The sequence below is a fragment of the Rhinoraja longicauda genome, chromosome 13 (assembly GCF_053455715.1).
Source record: "Rhinoraja longicauda isolate Sanriku21f chromosome 13, sRhiLon1.1, whole genome shotgun sequence".
Classification (NCBI taxonomy): Eukaryota; Metazoa; Chordata; class Chondrichthyes; order Rajiformes; family Arhynchobatidae; genus Rhinoraja; species Rhinoraja longicauda.
In genome coordinates this window covers 5650837-5668810 of record NC_135965.1, presented here as the reverse complement: position 1 = coordinate 5668810, position 17974 = coordinate 5650837, and the positions used below count along the sequence as shown (strand labels likewise).

The window sequence follows — 17974 nt, the reverse complement described above, 5'->3', positions numbered from 1 at the left end:
CAATCGAGCCATTTACAGTGCATAGTTAGTACAAAGGAAAGCCAGCATAGTCCAATCAAGGATAGTCTGAGGGTCACCAATGAGGTAGATAGCAGATAGTAGTGGGAAATTACATCTCATGAATATGGTTACGTTTTCGATTGGGGTGCCAACTATCTCACTCCCAAATAAGTGACAATGTAACGTCACTGCCCCGCGCCCCACGTGACCTCACCCACCCAGCGGCCACGTGCTCCCACTCCACCAATGGCGGCCGCCCGGGCCGGGAGGCGGGTTGCTATGCAACCTCCGTTAGGCGGCGCCCGGACCTCCGGGCCTATACTGTCCAGACATACCCTGTCCGAACATACACTGTCCGGACCTACACTGTCCAGACCTACACTGTCTGGACCTACACTGTCCGGACCTACAGCGCCCAGGCCTACAGCGCTCAGGCCTACAGCGCTCAGGCCTACAGCGTCCAGGCCTACAGCGTCCAGGCCTACAGCGTCCAGGCCTACAGCGCCCCCTGGGGCCTAATACGGGACAAGGGTGGACCCGTACAGGTCAAACCATTAGCCCAAAATACGGGATGTCCTGGCTAATAAGGGACAGTTGGCAACCCTAGGTGGGAAGCAGCAGGTGATAGTGCAGGGTTGCTTTTCAAACTACAGGCCTGTAGCCAGTGGTGTGCCACAGGCATTGGTGCTGGTTTTGCTATTGTTTGCCCTTTATATTGATGATTTGAATAAGAATAAGATAAGAGGATACCAAAATTGAATTTTTTGTGGACAGTGAAATCGGTTGCTTAAGGTTACAACAGCATAGTTATCAAATGGGAAAGTGTGAAAGGAACCGCAGATGGGATTAATTCACTCTTTAATGGAAGATGGAATTAATTCAAACATTCAACTCTTATCTGCCTGTACATAATCCATATCCCTCCATTCCCTGCATAACCATATGCCTGTCCGAAAGACTCTTAAATGCCACTATCATATCCACTTCCTCCACCCCAGCAGTGCATTCCAGACATCACTCTCAAACTCTGTCTAAAAAATCTTGCCCCACAACATTGACTTGCTCCTCTCATCTTTGCTGCCTGACCTGCGTATGTTTTTGCAACATCTGCTGATTTTTATTACAGACTAGACCAAGTGGACCCGTTGGATTCAAGTTTTGCGTCCTGTTTCACCAGATGGGAACTAAGTTCAGTGCCATCAGTTCATTTTGTTTCCTGCTCCAATGGTGCAGCCAGACCAGGAACATATTTCAAGTATTGATCAAAAAATAAACTGCTGGAGGAACTCAGTGGGTCAGGCACAATCTGTGGAGGGAAATCCTGTCTGAAGAAGGGTCCCGACCTAAAACATCCTCTGTCCAATGCTGTTTGCCCTTCAAATCCCTCCAGCAGTTTTTTTTCCCCTCAGGATTCCAGCATCTGCAGTGTCAACGTTTCAAATGTTGTTAACATTTCAGAGCATGTGCAGCATTGGTCCTTTGTTTGTGGCCTGATTATTTAGGATAGGAAACAGAAACATTTCTGTGTGGTGAAATGCTTAATTTCTGTTTGCTCGCTGCTGCTGGGTTTTACTTTAAACTGAATGAGATGGCAATGAATGCAATGCAATGCAGGCAGGCTCGCCTGCCTCCTCCTTTGTGCGTGTGAGCAGAGTGCGTGGTGAGGAGGTCAGCACGCAGTCGCGTCTGCACCGCGCCCGCCCGCCCGCCAGGCAGCCAGGCAGCGAGCTGTGTGCAGCCATGGTCGGCATGGAGTGGAATAAAGCAGCGATGGGGGACACGGGACCCGACAAACTGGACATGTCTCTCGGTACGTGCGACACTGCGCTTCGCCCGCCTTGGTTCATCTGCCTTCTGTTTTGATTTGAAAAGCGGGTAAACGACAGGCCGCTATTGGAATGCTGCTAAAGGGCGATCTTGGCCTGGCCTGGCCTGGCCTGGGTTTCCAGGGACAACGTGGAGAATATTAATGGCAGGGACGGTGGCACCGGTATTCCCGGCTGCGTAGGGAGGTAGCGTGGGTCTGGGCTCAATCCGCTGAAGTTTTAACCATTCATTGATTGATGCGAGCTCTGCACGTTGGACCAAACTATACAGCTTTATAATCTTTGGAATGAGAGGTTTTCTTAGTATTTAATAACTGGGAAGGTTATTGGAGTGTTTGTATTTTTTTATATATATATATATTGTAAAGTATAACTCATTTAAACATGGTAAATGAAACCAGGATTTTTTTAATTGTTTGAAATTGTTAAATGTGGCATCATTTGATCATTGTAGATGTGGAGACTAAAAACTCTTTCTCTGAACATCCTCCAATTTCTCTCTATCTCTCTCCCCTTCCCCCCATTCCCCGCCTCCCCCCCCCCCACATTTCCCCTCCTCCCCCCCCCCACATTTCCCCTCCTCCCTCCCCCCCACCTTTCCCCTCCTCCCCCCCCCCCACACCTTTCCCCTCCTCCCCCCCCCCCACCTTTCCCCTCCTCCCCCCACCTTTCCCCCCCTCCTCTCCTCCCCCCCTTCCCACTTTCCCCTTCCCTCCACTCTCCCCTTCCCTCCCCCCCTCCCCTTCCCTCCCCCCTCCCCTTCCATTCCCCCCTCCCCTTCCATTCCCCCTTTCATGTCAGGACCCTTCTTCAAACTTCAATCGAAAAAGGTCCCAACCCCAAATTGTCTGTCATTTTCCTCCAAGAATGCTGCTAACGCACTAGGTTCTAACTTTCTTTTCTTTAAACTTATTTTATTAAGAACAACTTTTCAGACTTGCGCATAAAATGACATGCTGCTAAATAAGAAAAAAATGAAAACCAGCAAGAGCACACGACATAAATGCAGTCGGAATTAAAACTGATTTCAGTGCAACATGGTTCCAAAAGGTCTTGGCTTATCTAAATTTAAAAAAATATGCATTTAAAAGAAAAAGCAACTTTGCAAAATCGCACAATATGACCAGAATGGTTTCTCACTCATCGTCTCACAATGTTTGAATTCATGATCCTTTTCATTCCTTTCCTGCTCTCCCTCACAACCAACCATCTGATAACTGCATGATCTAAGATAACAAGTATCACAACAAATAACTATATCTCAACTACAACTTAACAGTTTTGCAGGCTTGGATAGTCCCATGTGAGTGTATCTCCCAGCCTTCTGTCTTGCAACACCTGTCCCTATACCTCCCCCGTTGACTCCGTCCAAGGACTCTGACATTCTTTTCAGGTGAGGTAGAGGGTCACTTGCATCTCCTCCAAGCTCATCTACTATATCTGCTGTTCCAGGTGTGGACTCCTGTATATAGGCGAGACCAAGTGCAGGCTCGGTGATTGTTTCGCTGAACATCTCCGCTCATTCCGCCTAAACCTACCTACTTGATCTACCGGTTGTTAAACATTTTAACTTCCCCTCCCAGTCCCACACTGATCTTTCTGTCCTGGACTTCCTCCATTGTCAGAGGCCCAGCGCAAATTGGAGGAACAGCACCTCATACAGAATACATTAATGACTTAGACGAAGGGATTAAAAGTACCATTAGCAAATTTGCAGATGATACTAAGTTGGGGGGTAGTGTGAATTGTGAGGAAGATGCAATAAGGCTGCAGGGTGACTTGGACAGGTTGTGTGAGTGGGCGGATACATGGCAGATGCAGTTTAATGTAGATAAGTGTGAGGTTATTCACTTTGGAAGTAAGAATAGAAAGGCAGATTATTATCTGAATGGTGTCAAGTTAGGAGGAGGGGGAGTTCAACGAGATCTGGGTGTCCTAGTGCATCAGTCAATGAAAGGAAGCATGCAGGTACAGCAGGCAGTGAAGAAAGCCAATGGAATGTTGGCCTTCGTAACAAGAGGAGTTGAGTATAGGAGCAAAGAGGTCCTTCTACAGTTGTACCGGGCCCTGGTGAGACCGCACCTGGAGTACTGTGTGCAGTTTTGGTCTCCAAATTTGAGGAAGGATATTCTTGCTATGGAGGGCGTGCAGCGTAGGTTCACTAGGTTAATTCCCGGAATGGCGGGACTGTCGTATGTTGAAAGGCTGGAGCGATTGGGCTTGTATACACTGGAATTTAGAAGGATGAGGGGGGATCTTATTGAAACATATAAGATAATTAGGGGATTGGACACATTAGAGGCAGATAACATGTTCCCAATGTTGGGAGAGTCCAGAACAAGGGGCCACAGTCTAAGAATAAGGGGTAGGCCATTTAGAATGGAGATGAGGAAGAACTTTTTCAGTCAGAGAGTGGTGAAGGTGTGGAATTCTCTGCCTCAGAAGGCAGTGGAGGCCAGTTCGTTGGATGCTTTCAAGAGAGAGCTGGATAGAGCTCTTAAGGATAGCGGAGTGAGGGGGTATGGGGAGAAGGCAGGAACGGGGTACTGATTGAGAGTGATCAGCCATGATCGCATTGAATGGCGGTGCTGGCTCGAAGGGCTGAATGGCCTACTCCTGCACCTATTGTCTATTGTCTATTGTCTATTGTCATTCGTTTTACCGAACAAAATTAATTTTGCTTGGGGAGCTTACACCCCAGTGGTATGAACATGGACCTCTCTAACTTCAAGTAGCCTTTGCTTTCCCTCTCTCTCCATCCCTCCCCTTTGCCCAGTCTGAAGAAGGGTCTCGACCCAAAACGTCACCCATCCCTTCTCTCCAGAGATGTTGCCTGTCCCGCTGAGTTACTCCAGCTTTTTTGTGTTTGTCCTCACCCTTCCCAGTTTTCCGATCAGTCTTACTGTTTCCGCCTACATTTTATCTCTGCTTTGTTTTTGCCATCTCCCAACTAACAATGATCTTTTCTACATTTTTCCTTGATCTACATTCCCTTTGTCCTATTTTCACATCGTACAGATCCTTATCTATGCTTCTCCCTCTCCCCTGACATCAGTCTGAAGAAAGGTCTCGACCCAAAACGTCACTCATTCCTTCTCTCCAGAGATGCTGCCTGTCCCGCTGAGTTACTCCAGTATTTGGTGTCTACCTTTAATCTACAAACCTATACGTATTTGGAGTGTGGGAGGAAACTGGAGCAGCCGGAGAAAAGCCAAGCTGCTGCAGGGAGAATATACAAACTCCATACATCTTCGGTTTAAACCAGCATCTGCAGTTCCTTCCTGCACACACTGTCTTGGTTTACAAGCATCAAATGCTGCTAACACACAATTGGTGCTCTATGAACAAAAAATATGTTTAGCCTCTTGAGATAAGAACCAGACTGCTGGTTGATATTTGCATGTCAGAGAGCACAGTGCCATAAGGTTGACCCAGAATATCCCAAATGCTTCTCAATTTAAACTTTTAACTCCTGCCTGAAGAAATCACAACATTAAAGCATCTTACCACACTAATTACAGCTTTACTAGAAACTGAGCAGCAATCAATCTGCTGGGAAAGTAGCCTGAAGAATGGCAAATGGAGTTTAATTCAGCCAAGTGGAAGGTGTTGCATTTTAGGATGACAGACCAGTGAAAGATAGGGCCCTGGAAGCTTTATATGAAGCACAGGGATCTGGGAGTACAAATACATACAGTGCCCTCCATAATGTCAGGGACAAAGACCGATCATTTATTTATCTGCCTCTACTCCACAATTTGAGATTTGTAATAGAAAAAATCAGATGTGGTTAAACTGCACATCGTCAGATTTTATTAACAGCCATTTTTATACATTTTGGTTTCACCATGTGGAAATTACAGCTGTGTTTATACATAGTCCCCCCCCCATTTCAGGGCACCATCATATTTGGTACACATGGCTTCACAGGCATTTCTAATTGCTCAGGTGTGTTTAAATGCCTCCTTAATGCATGTATTAGAGAGCGCTCAGCACCTCGTCTTTCCTCCAGTCTTTCCATCATCTTTGGAAACTTTTATTGCTGTTTATCAACATGAGGATCAAATGAAATTGCCAATGAAAGTCAAAGAAGCCATTGTAAGACTGACAAACAAGAATAAAACTTTTTGAGACATCAGCCAAACCTTAGGCTTACCAAAATCAAGTGTTTGGAACATCATTAAGAAGAAAGAGAGCACTGGTGAGCTTACTAATCGCAAAGGGACTGGCAGGCCAAGGAAGACCTCCACAGCTGATGACAGGAGAATTCTCTCTATAATAAAGAAGAAGAAAAAAACACCTGTCCGACTGATCAGAAACACTTCAGGAGTCAGGTGTGGATTTGTCAATGACCACTGTCCGCAGAAGACTTCTTGAACAGAAATACAGAGGCTACACTGCAAGATGCAAACCACTGGTTAGCCGCAAAAATAGGATGGCCAGGTTACAGTTTGCCAAGAAGTACTTAAAAGAGCAACCACAGTTTTTGGACAAAGGTTTTGTGGACAGATAAGATGGAGATTAACTTATATCAGCATGATGGCAAGATCAAAGAATGGAGGCGAGGAGGAACTGCCCAAGATCCAAAGCATACCACCTCATCTGTGAAACATGGTGGTGGGGGTGTTATAGCCTGGGCATGTATGGCTGCTGAAGATACTGGCTCACTTATCTTCATTGATGATACAACCGCTGATGGTAGTAGCATAATGAATTCTGAAGTGTATAGACACATCCTATCTGCTCAAGTTCAAACAAATGCCTCAAAACTCATTGTCCGGTGGTTCATTCTACAGCAAGACAATGATCCCAAACATACTGCTAAAGCAACAAAGGAGTTTTTCAAAGCTAAAAAATGGTCAATTCTTGAGTGGCCAATTCAATCGCCCGATCTGAACCCAATTGAGCTTTTATATGCTGAAGAGAAAACTAATGGGGACTAGCCCCCAAAACAAGCGTAAGCTAAAGATGGCTGCAATACAGGCCTGGCAGGGCATCACCAGAGAAGACACCCAGTAACTGGTGGTGGCCATGAATCGCAGACTTCAAGCAGTCATTGCATGCAAAGGATATGAAACAAAATACCAAACATGACTGCTTTCATTTACATGACATTGCTGTGTCCCAAACATTCTGGTGCCCTGAAATGGGGGGACTATGTATAAACACTGCTGTAATTTCTACAATTTAAATTCATTAATCTTCTTGAATTTTTTGAAGAGGTTACCAGGGAAATTGATAAGGGCAAGGCTGTGGATGTTGTCTATATGGACTTCAGTAAGGCATTTGACAAGGTTCCACATGGAAGGTTGATTAAGAAGGTTAAATCGTTGGGTATTAATAGTGAGGTTGCAAGATGGATTCAACAATGGCTGAATGGGAGATACCAGAGGGTAACGGTTGACAATTGTATGTCAGGTTGGAGGCCAGTGTCTAGTGGAGTGCCCAAGGATCTGTGTTGGATCCACTGTTGTTTGTCATTTACATTAATGATCTGGATGATGGTGTGGCAAATTGGATTAGTAAATATGCAGATGATACTAAGATAGGTGGAGTAGTTGATAGTGAGGTAGATTTTCAAAGTCTACAGAGAGACTTGGGCCTTTTGGAAGGGTGGGCTGAAAGATGGCAGATGGAGTTTAATGCTGATAAATGTGAGGTGCTGCATTTTGGTAGGACAAATCAAAATAGGACGTACAGGGTAAATGGTAGGGAATTGAGGAATGCAGTGGAACAGAGGGATCTGGGAATAACTGTGCATTGTTCCCTGAAGGTGGAATCTCATGTGGATAGGGTGGTGAAGAAGGCGTTTGGTATGCTTGCCTTTATAAATCAGAGCATCGAGTATAGAAGTTGGGATGTAATGTTGAAATTGTACAGGGCATTGGTGAGGCCGAATCTGGAGTATGGTGTGCAGTTCTGGTCGCCAAATTATAGGAAGGATGTCGACAAAATGGAGAGGGTACAGAGGAGATTTACTAGAATGTTGCCTGGGTTTCAGCACTTAGGCTACAGAGAGAGGTTGAACAGGTTGGGTCTTTATTCTTTGGAGCGTAGAAGGTTGAGGGGGGACTTGATAGAGGTTTTTTAAATTTTGAGAGGGACGGACAGAGTTGACGTGGGTAGGCTTTTCCCTTTGAGAGTGGGGAAGATTCCAACAAGGGGACATAGCTTCAGAATTGAGGGACAAAGGTTTAGGGGTAACATGAGGGGGAACTTCTTTACTCAGAGGGTTGTGGCTGTATGGAATGGGCTTCGGGTGGAAGTGGTGGAGGCTGGCTCGATTTTATTATTTAAGAGTAAATTGGATAGGTATATGGATAGGAGGGGATTGGAGGGTTATGGTCTGAGTGCAGGTAGATGAGACTAGGTCAGGGAGAATGGTCGGCGTGGACTGGTAGGGCCGGACAGGCCTGTTTCCATGCTGTAGTTGTTATATGTTATATATGTTATTACAAATGAAACCAAAATGTATAAAAATGGCCGTTATTAAAATCTGACAATGTGCACTTTAACCACATGTGATTTTTTTCTATTACAAATCTGAAATTGTGGCGTGTAGAGGCAAATAAATAAATGATGGGTCTTTGCCCCAAACATTATGGAGGGCACTGTGGTTCCCTTTTTGGCACGCTGACCTTCATCAGTGAGGGTTTCGAGTATAGGATTTGGGATGCTATGTTATAGGCGTATGTGAGGATGCACTTGGATTATTGCATTGGAAAGCATGCTGACAGGATTTAAGAGGATATTGCCAAGATTCGAGCACCTGAACTATAGGGAGAGATTAGGCAGGCTGGGACTTTATTCTTTGGAGCATAGGAAGCTGAGGGGTGATCTTGGGCAATTTCTTTGTCTACAAAGAGTGGTGGGTACATGGAACAAGGTGAAGTAGTTCAGGAAGGTATAATAACAACATTGAAAAGACATTTGAACTGGCACATAGACAGGACAGAGTGAGGATAGGGGCCAGGTGTGGGCAAATGTGACTAACTTTGATGGGCCATCTCATTCCGCCTGGAAAAGCTGAGCTGCGGGACCTGTTTCCATGCTCTATATCTCTTTGACTCTGTGTTACCTTAAGACAAGTCAGATAATGTGTCTTAATGACTATTGTCCAGTGGGTCTGACATCCATCCCTATGAAGTGCATCGAGAGCCTGGTGACAACATATATTAACTCCAGCCTCCCAGCCAGCCTTGATTCACAGCAGTCTGTTTACCGTTGCAACAGGTCCTCGGCAGATGCCATCTTTGGAACCCCTAGACAACAAAGACTCCTATTTATCAATCATTGCTCTGCCTTCAACACCATAAGCCCATCCAAACTCACCACCAAACATCGGGACCCAGGACTGAGCTGTTCCCTCTGCCACTGGATCTTCCACTGTCTGACCCACAGATCTCAATCAGTGAGGATAGGTGACAACACCTCCTCCACAATAATTCTCCACACTGATATCCTGCAAGGATGCGTTCTCGATTCCTAATGATGCTCCTTCTACACTCACGACTGTATGGGTAAATTCAGTTCTAATTCCATGTACAAGTTTGAAGACAACACCACTGTGCTGGGCCGAATCATGAGCACTGATGAGACGGAGTAGAGGAAGTAGAAAATAAGTTAGCGACATGGTTTTGGGTCAATAACCTCAATGGCCGCAAGATGAAGGAGCTGGTTATTGACGTCAGGAAGCATTGGGGTGTGCATGCCCCAATTAGTACCAATTGTGCAGATGTTGAGAGCTTCAAGTTCCTTGGCGTTTATAATACCGAGGAGAATGAGGAAATTCGACATGTCTCCAGTGACTTTTATAAACTTCTACTGTTGAGTTGCATTGCAGCTTGGTTTGGGAACAGCTCTTCCCCAGAGAGTAAGAAATTCCAGAGAGTTGTAGGTGGAGCCCAGTTCATCACACAGACCAGACACCCCACCATTGACTCCTTCAACACTTTATTCTGCCTCAGGAAAGCAGCCAAAATAATGAAAGACTTGTTCACCCTGACCTTCCTACTCCTGCCTCCTCACGTCCGGCAGAAGATGCTGAAGCTTGAAAGCACGCACCACCGGACTGGGGAACAGCTTCTCCGCTCCATTATCGAGCTTCTAAACAGTCCTTCCATCGGCTCTTTGATTCAATTCTACCCCATTGAGGACATTGGACTTTGTCTAAGGAACTGGTGCGTTACAATGCTGAGAACCATATTCCACATTCTGCATCTTCCCCTTTGCTGTATCTATTGTACAGGCGCCTCGTGCTTTATGCGTGCTTGATTTACGGGTTTTTAGAGTCCAATTACTACTGGTTTAATTTATGTGCTTCTATTTTCCGAATAACACGCTCAAATGTATGCCTGCCACTGTATGGTAGTGTAGTCGCAAGTGGTGCCTGGCTTACTAGTTTAGTTCAGAGAAACAGCGCCATTCGTCCCACTGAGTCTGTGCAGACCGCACGCTAACTAGTTCTACACGCACAAGGGATCATTTACAATTATACCAAGCCAATTATACCAAGCCAACATGTACATCTTTGAGTGTGGGAAGAAACCGGAGCACCTGGAGAAAACCTTTGCAGGTCATGGGGAGAAAGCACAAATTCCGTACAGCCAGCTCCTGTAGTCAGGATCGAACCCGGGTGTCTGGTGTTGTAAGTAAGCAACTATACCACTGTGCCGCCATGCCGCACGCATATGTTTGATGTACGCACCTTTTCGTTTACACGCTATCTTTCAAGCTTAGAAAGCGAGGTGCCTGCATTTGAGTTTATCTGTATTTGATCACTGTCGATCATCTTTTAACTGTTGATTTCATGTGTACCACAGATGATATAATTAAACTGAATAAACAACAAAGTAACGTGAAGAAATCTGTACCACGTAAAGGAAAGCAGATGCTAAGTCGACCTTCCTATTCCACAATGCATCTGAAGCGGTCAAGCAGTTGGCGTGGAATTCCACAACGATCTGGTGAGTTTAGAACTTGTGGAGTTGCTGTTCACTTGGGATCACTGTCTTGGGATCACGGCTGCTAAATTTTTTTAGGGCGGCACGGTAGCGCAGCGGTAGAGTTGCTGCTTTACAGCGAATGCAGCGCCGGAGACTCAGGTTCGATCCTGACTTGTAAGGAGTTTGTACGTTCTCCCCGTGACCTGCGTGGGTTTTCTCCGAGATCTTCGGTTTCCTCCCACACTCCAAAGACGTACAGGTGTGTAGGTTAATTGGCTGGGTAAATGTAAAAATTGTCCCTAGTGGGTATAGGATAGTGTTAATGTACGGGGATCGCTGGGCGGCACGGACTTGGAGGGGCGAAAAGGCCTGTTTCCGGCTGTATATATATGATATGATATGATTTTAAATTGATAGACTTTGGAATGCTGCAGCAAAATCAAAGAAGTCATTTGATATTAAGGCATAAACCTTCGTGTTGTAAGTTCATTACACTTTGCTGCAAACAATCTTTTTATAATTCTAATAGCTAAGAAAATAAGTAAGTTTTTAATCAGTACTTTAGTGTCCTAAAACATTTAGCAGAAATCTTTTAAAATAAGCAATCGATAGATGTACAAGATTGAGCCACAGGAACTGGAATGCTTACAGGTTTGGTCCCCGATTAATGACGGCAGATCTTTGCCAGAGTAGATGTACGGTTTGTACCATTGCATTGTTGAGAATAATAATGAGTTTTTTTTTTTGAAAAGCTCCTCTAATCTATCAGCCGCTGTTGGAAAGTACACAGGTGCATTCTTGGGTGAGGATAATCATACTTTATTAGCCAAGTATGTTTTGCAACATACGAGGAATTTGTTTTGCCATGCAGTCATACCAACAAAACACACAATATACATTTTAACATAAACATACACCACAGTGACTCCTCCACATTCCTCACTGTGATGGAAGGCGAAAAAATTCAATCCTCTTTCCTTCTTTGTTCTCCCGCGGTCGGGGGCCTCAGGCCTTCCATTAACAGGACAATCTTGCTCCAGTAGCCGGCGGTCGGGCCTTCTGTGTCGGGGTGAACAAGCTCCTGCATCTGGGAGATGTCAGCTCCCCGCGCCGGGCGATCAACCCCGGGTCGGGGCTAGTTGAACCTTCTGCGACTTTGGAGCTTCCCGACATCAGTCTGCACCCGAGAAGACTGTGAGCTCCTTGATGTTGAAGCGTCGATTCCAGGCAAGGGATTACAGGCTCCGATGGTAAGTCCACGGCCCCACGGTGGGGCCAAGTAAGGCCAAGTAAGTCCCAAGTAAGGCCGCCAGCTTCATGATGTTAGGCAGCAGAGCGACCGGAGATACGATTCGGAAAAAAATTGCATCTCAGGCAAGGTAAGAGATTGAAAAAATGTTTCCCCCGTCCACCCCCCACATAAAACAAACCAGAAAACATTTACACAAACTTTTAAAACACACTATAAATAATAAAAAGGATAAAAAGACAGAAAGGCCGTTGGCGAGGCTGCCATCGCTGACGGCGCCACCCGGTGGATAGAATCTGATTTGGTTACAATGCTATTTATGGACAAAAGTTTCAAATTATTTTAAGGAATCCAGCCACTTGTATTGTTAGCATCATAGCATAAGCTGGTATAATGAAGTGGAAGAAAAGATTTTGTTTATTAACAAGGTTGAGTGTTATTTATTGGTGTTCAGAAGTCTTTCCGCACTGCCTTCAAATATCTGCATCAGAAAGTTTTGATTACAACCTGAATGCTATTTGATGATATCATTAGGAGCTGCTATTGTGTGGACCACTTGCTGTTCGTGCATATCTGAAATCGGGATCCAAATTTAGCTTAGATGACAGAGGCCTTGACAATCTGTTCATTTAGGTGGGGATGGATTAAAATGTGTGCCACTTCTATCTTGGGACCTATCTCTCAGCAGCGGCAGACATCAATAATGAACTTCACCATCACTATGAAAGTGTCAGAGTTATACAGAGCAGAAACGGGCTCTTTGGCTCACCATGTACATGTTGGCCTCTTTGCCCACATACATTAATCCCTTTTCCTGTGGGGTAGTTTCCTGAGCAGACTATCCGGATCTGTCAGAACTTGCCAATAAGTGCCAAGACTTTAATAAGTTGGCAGTGAGAAGCCCCCCCCATCAGAACCTTCCGGCATCATTGGAATTTCATTCCCAGCGTCGCTGCCTTTGGGACAGCTGTGACGAGGAGGAAACCGTTGCCCGCCTCTTTGCAAATAGGGTTTGGAGAAGAATGCCTTGCATGGTTAATCTTGAACAGCTGCATAACAGAGGACAGATGTACGAGTTGACCCAATGGATGCATACAGAACGATTCCTCAACTCGATAAAGGGTGCTCTTCAGTCTGCACGGAATCTCTTGGTTTCTCATGGCAAAGGATTGCAGTCCAGCATCCTCCAGCCACTGAACATTGAAGGGCTGGGCCTTGTGCGGAAGCCCTCCAAGCAACCAAAGTATGTATCACCCCAGTGGAAGCCACACCAGTGGTAATGGTACAATGTAAACAAAAATGTGTTAACGCCTGTGTACAGAATCAGTGACACTAAATGTATCGACACTACAAATGTAGAGAGCAACACACTTTTTTTTGTTCTTGGCGATGTCATTTATTATGAGTAAAGTATGTATGTGAAATAGACTGCCTGCATTAGGGCCAAATCCTGACACGCTTTGTCTATATTAAGTATCTGTGTAAATGCCTTTTAAACGAAACATATGATTACATCACCACCTCTGGTCGTGCATTTCAGATATCAACCACTTGTTAAACAGAAACAGGCCATTGTTAGCTGTGGGCGAGGTGAAAATGAAATGGTGACGAAACTGAGCATGATGACAATGAAACTAGTAGATCAACTAGGGTGGGGGAGGGACGGAGAGAGAGGGCATGCAAGGATTACTTGAAGGGTTCGCTGAAGGGTTAGAGAAATCAAGAGATAGACTATCCAGATCATGATTGAATGACGGAGTAGAATCGATGGGCCGAATGACCTAATTCTACTCCTATCATTATGACCTTATGACCTTAATATTCATACCACTGGGTACGTGAAATATGAAATACCAAGCGAAATATGAGGTGCTGTTCCTCCAACTGGAAACTGAAACAGTAAAAATCGTTCTACAATATTCTAAATATCTTGCTACAATATTCTGTTGCAGAGATTTAAAAAACTAAAACATTTTAAATTCATTTCTGTGATTCACAGTTTGTAGATAATGTCAATCAATAATCCTCTCCCAACTGAGGGGGCATTTAAGAGTAAAACAAATAACTGTGGATCTGAAGTCATGTGTAACATGCTCAACACAAGGAGACCTGACTTGTTCCCCTCATGCATTCATAATCAGATGGGTTATTACAACAATTTAGCAATTTCCAAGTCATCATTTAGATTTTTTAGATTTAGATTTAGAGATACAGCGCAGAAACAGGCCCTTCGGCCCACCGGGTCCGCGCCGCCCAGCGATCCCCGCACATTAACACTATCCTACACCCACTAAGGACAATTTTTACATTTGCCCAGTCAATTAACCTACAAACCTGTACGTCTTTGGAGTGTGGGAGGAAACCGAAGATCTCGGAGAAAACCCATGCAGGTCACGGGGCGAACGTACAAACTCCGTACAGTACAGCACCCGTAGTCAGGATCGAACCTGAGTCTCTGGCGCTGCATTCGCTGTAAGGCAGCAACTCTACCGCTGCGCCACCGTGCCACCCCAGATGGTGTCTTTTAATTCAAGGATAGTTTTGATTAACTACATTTAAATATCACAGCTGCCACTGTGGAATTAGAACTCCTGTCATTTGTTCAACGGTACAAACCTCTGGATTCCTCAGTCAATAATTTACCCTCGCTTCTCCCATTCTCCAGGCACAGATGGTTGGCATCTGAGCCCCTCCATCAACACCATCATCTCAGCATCATGTATGACCCTCAGATCTAACAAGCAACCGAAAAAACTGGGAAACCGCATTGTTGGCAATGAGTTGCTCTTTTCTGTTTGAATCCACATTTGTGGAAGATTGTGGAAAACTAATTTCAGCAACATGACCTCATTGATAGATGAATCCTAATGTAAAACACATTGACCTAGTGAAGATTGTAAGTGGACTGTAACACAGAGAGGATTTGTGTGCTTATGAAAAGATATCTCTCTGTTCTCTGGTTATCACTCATAAAGTCATACAGCACAGAAACAGGCCCTTCGTCCCAACTCATCTGTGCTGCCCAAGATGCTCATCTAAGCTAGTCCCATTTGCCCACGTTTGAACCTTTTCTGTCCAAGTGTTGGTGCATATGTCTTTTAAATATTGTTATTGTATCTGCCTCAACCACGTCGACACGCACACCTACAGCCTGTCCATACACCTACCACCCTCTATGTGAAAATGGTGCCGCTTAGGTTCCTGTCAAATCTCTTCCCTCTCCCCTCTCACCTCTGCCCTCCAGTTCTGAATTCCTCACCCCTGGAGGGGAAATCATTCACCCCTCCACTATACCCCTCCTGATTTATTACGCCTCTATGTTCACCTCAGTGTCCTATGTTCCAAGGAATAAAGCCTGCCCAACCTCTCCCTGTTACTTTGTTGCTCGTGACCTGGCAATATCGTTGGATATCTTTTCTGCACTTTCCAGCTTAATGATGTATTTCCAATAGCAGGGTGACCAAACCTGCACACAGTACTCCGAGTGTCGCCTCACCAACACATGCAGCATCCCAAAAGGTTCTTTCACCATGTCTACCTGCGTTGTTACTTTCAGGGAATTCTGTACTCGTACTTCTTTGTTCCAACATACTTCCAGACACCTACCGTTCACTGTGAAAATCCTACCCTGATTAGGCCTCCTGAAATGCAAACCTTGCACTTAACTGAATTAAATTCTATTTGCCATTTCTTGGACCGTTTATCCAAGATCCCACTTGAAATCATGATGACCTTCACTTTCTATGATACCACCTATTTTAGGGTCCTCTGCAAACTTACTAACATGCCTTGTACGTTGTCAACCGAATCATTGATATAAATGACAAACTACAATGGGCCTACAATCCAAAAAAATAACCTTCCACAATTACCCTCTGCTCCTTGCCAGCAAGCCAATTGTGTATCCAATCAGCAAACTCTCCCTGCATCCCATTCAATCTAACCTTCCAGAGCAGCCTACCATATATCTATTGCCCTCCCCTCAATTACCTACTTGGTTACTTTAAAAATCTCAATTGGATTTGTGAGACACAATCTCCCATGCACAAAGCCAGGCTGACTATTTCTAATCAACTCCTGCCTTTCCCAATTACGTGAATATCTTACCCCTCAGAATCCCTTCCAATTATTTGCCTCCTGCTGATGTTGGGCTAACTGCTCTATAGTTCCCACGTTTTCTTTGCAGCTCTTAAATAAAATACAACATTAGCTACCTCCAGTCTTCCTGCACAATGATGTATGGAGCCAGGGCTTTATCTCTCACTTCTTGAATGTACAGTGTTTTTGGATGTACCTGATCAAGTACCGGATATTTATCTGCCTTAAGGTCATAAGAAATAGGAGTAGAATTTGGGCATTTGACCCATCGTCTACTCCGCCATCTATCTCTCCCTCCTAATTCTCCCGCCTTCTCCCCATAACCCCCGACACCTGTACTAATCAGGAATCTATCTATCTCTGCCTTAAAAATATCCACTGACTTGGTCTCCACAGGCAAAGAATTTCACAGATTCACCACCCTCTGACTAAATAAATTTCTCCACATCTTCCTAAACGAACATCCAATAATTCTGAGGCTATGACCTCTAGTCCTAGACTCTCCCACTAGTGGAAACATCCTCTCCACATCCACTCTATCCAAGCCTTTCACCATTCTGTATGCTTCAATGAGCTCCCCCCTCGTTCTTCTAAACTCCAATGAGTACAGGCCCAGCACCGACAAATGCTCACCTACTCATTCCTGGGATCATTCTTGTAAACCTCCTCTGGACCCTCTCCAGAGCCAGCACATCCTTCCTCAGATATGGTGCCCAAAATTGCTCATAATACTTACCAGCACCGCAACGTTACATCCCTGTTTTTGTATCCAACCCCTCTTGAAATAAATGCTAGCAATGAGTTTGCTTTCTTTACTACCGAATAAGACAAGCACCTCCTCTTTTGTCATGTGGACTATCCCCAAGACATCCCCTATTAACTTTCCTGAGTTCTCTCATCTTCATGGTTTTCTCCACAGTAAAAACAAAGGAAAAATATTAATTGAGGACTTCTCCCATCTCGTGCAGCTCCATGCATAGATGTACACTTTAGTCTTTGAGGACCCCTATTATCTCCCTAGTTAGTCCCTTTCCTAAATACAGTAAAACCCTTGTTTTAATGGACCCCTTATTAACAGATTTTGGATCTAGCGGACATCGCGGATAGACCTGCTGACCGACCCCCGCCTTGCACCAAATCACTTTTAAAAGCCTCCCACATGCTGGACATTCCTTTGCCAACAAACGACCTATGCCAATCAACTTGTGCAAACTCCCATCTAATTGTGATCCGCGAAATTGCACGCGTAAGATGAGATATTAAATATTCCTTTGTGCAGAAATTGATTATTAACAGCTACCATTAAATAATTATTTCCTTGACTATTGCAGGAAAACCTGTGAATAGGCAGATACCAGTGGGTAAGAGGAAAGTTTCTGGACAATGGAGGAGGCGATTTCAAGGTTTGATCACTGGCCTGGCGGCAAGGAAAGCAATGATGCTACAGAGGTCCATCAGCGCACCTAACAGGCCATCATTAAGTCAGAAGGTAAAATGGCCGGTCTTTATTTCTCTGCTCTTATTCTTATGCATGGCTTTATTTGTTAAGATGAACTATGTATACAAAGAAATGGTAAGGTTTTCTGATTACTCACTTGAATTAACTGAACTCCATGGAAATAATGAATATGTATTCATACTTCATCTTGAGAATGAACAATAGCATCTGAAAAGAATTTTTTCTTAAAAACACAAATGCTTAATGTGATTTGTTTTAAATATGAGCAATATCCTGTCACAGCCACTAGTCTTAGTGGTATCCAACATATTAAACTCAATGATTTCTCTTCCACACCCCCATTATTTCCTAGTGTTTACCCAAGACCAACTCCTGCCATTTCCACTTCGTCATTTGC

General features: G+C 44.6%; 1 protein-coding gene across 3 annotated transcripts in view; it reads left to right on the top strand.

The window, feature by feature from the left end:
- Positions 1-1593: 1593 nt before the first annotated feature.
- LOC144599121 (UAP56-interacting factor-like) overlaps positions 1594-17974 on the top strand; it is a 28457-nt gene continuing 12076 nt past the window's right edge. For all 3 annotated transcript variants that reach the window (XM_078409839.1, XM_078409840.1, XM_078409838.1), the window contains exons 1-3: positions 1594-1810; positions 10649-10792; positions 17450-17607. In XM_078409839.1, coding sequence (XP_078265965.1) covers positions 1609-1810; positions 10649-10792; positions 17450-17607 — 504 coding nt within the window. In that variant the 5' untranslated portion in view covers positions 1594-1608. The remainder of the gene's footprint in view (positions 1811-10648; positions 10793-17449; positions 17608-17974) is intronic.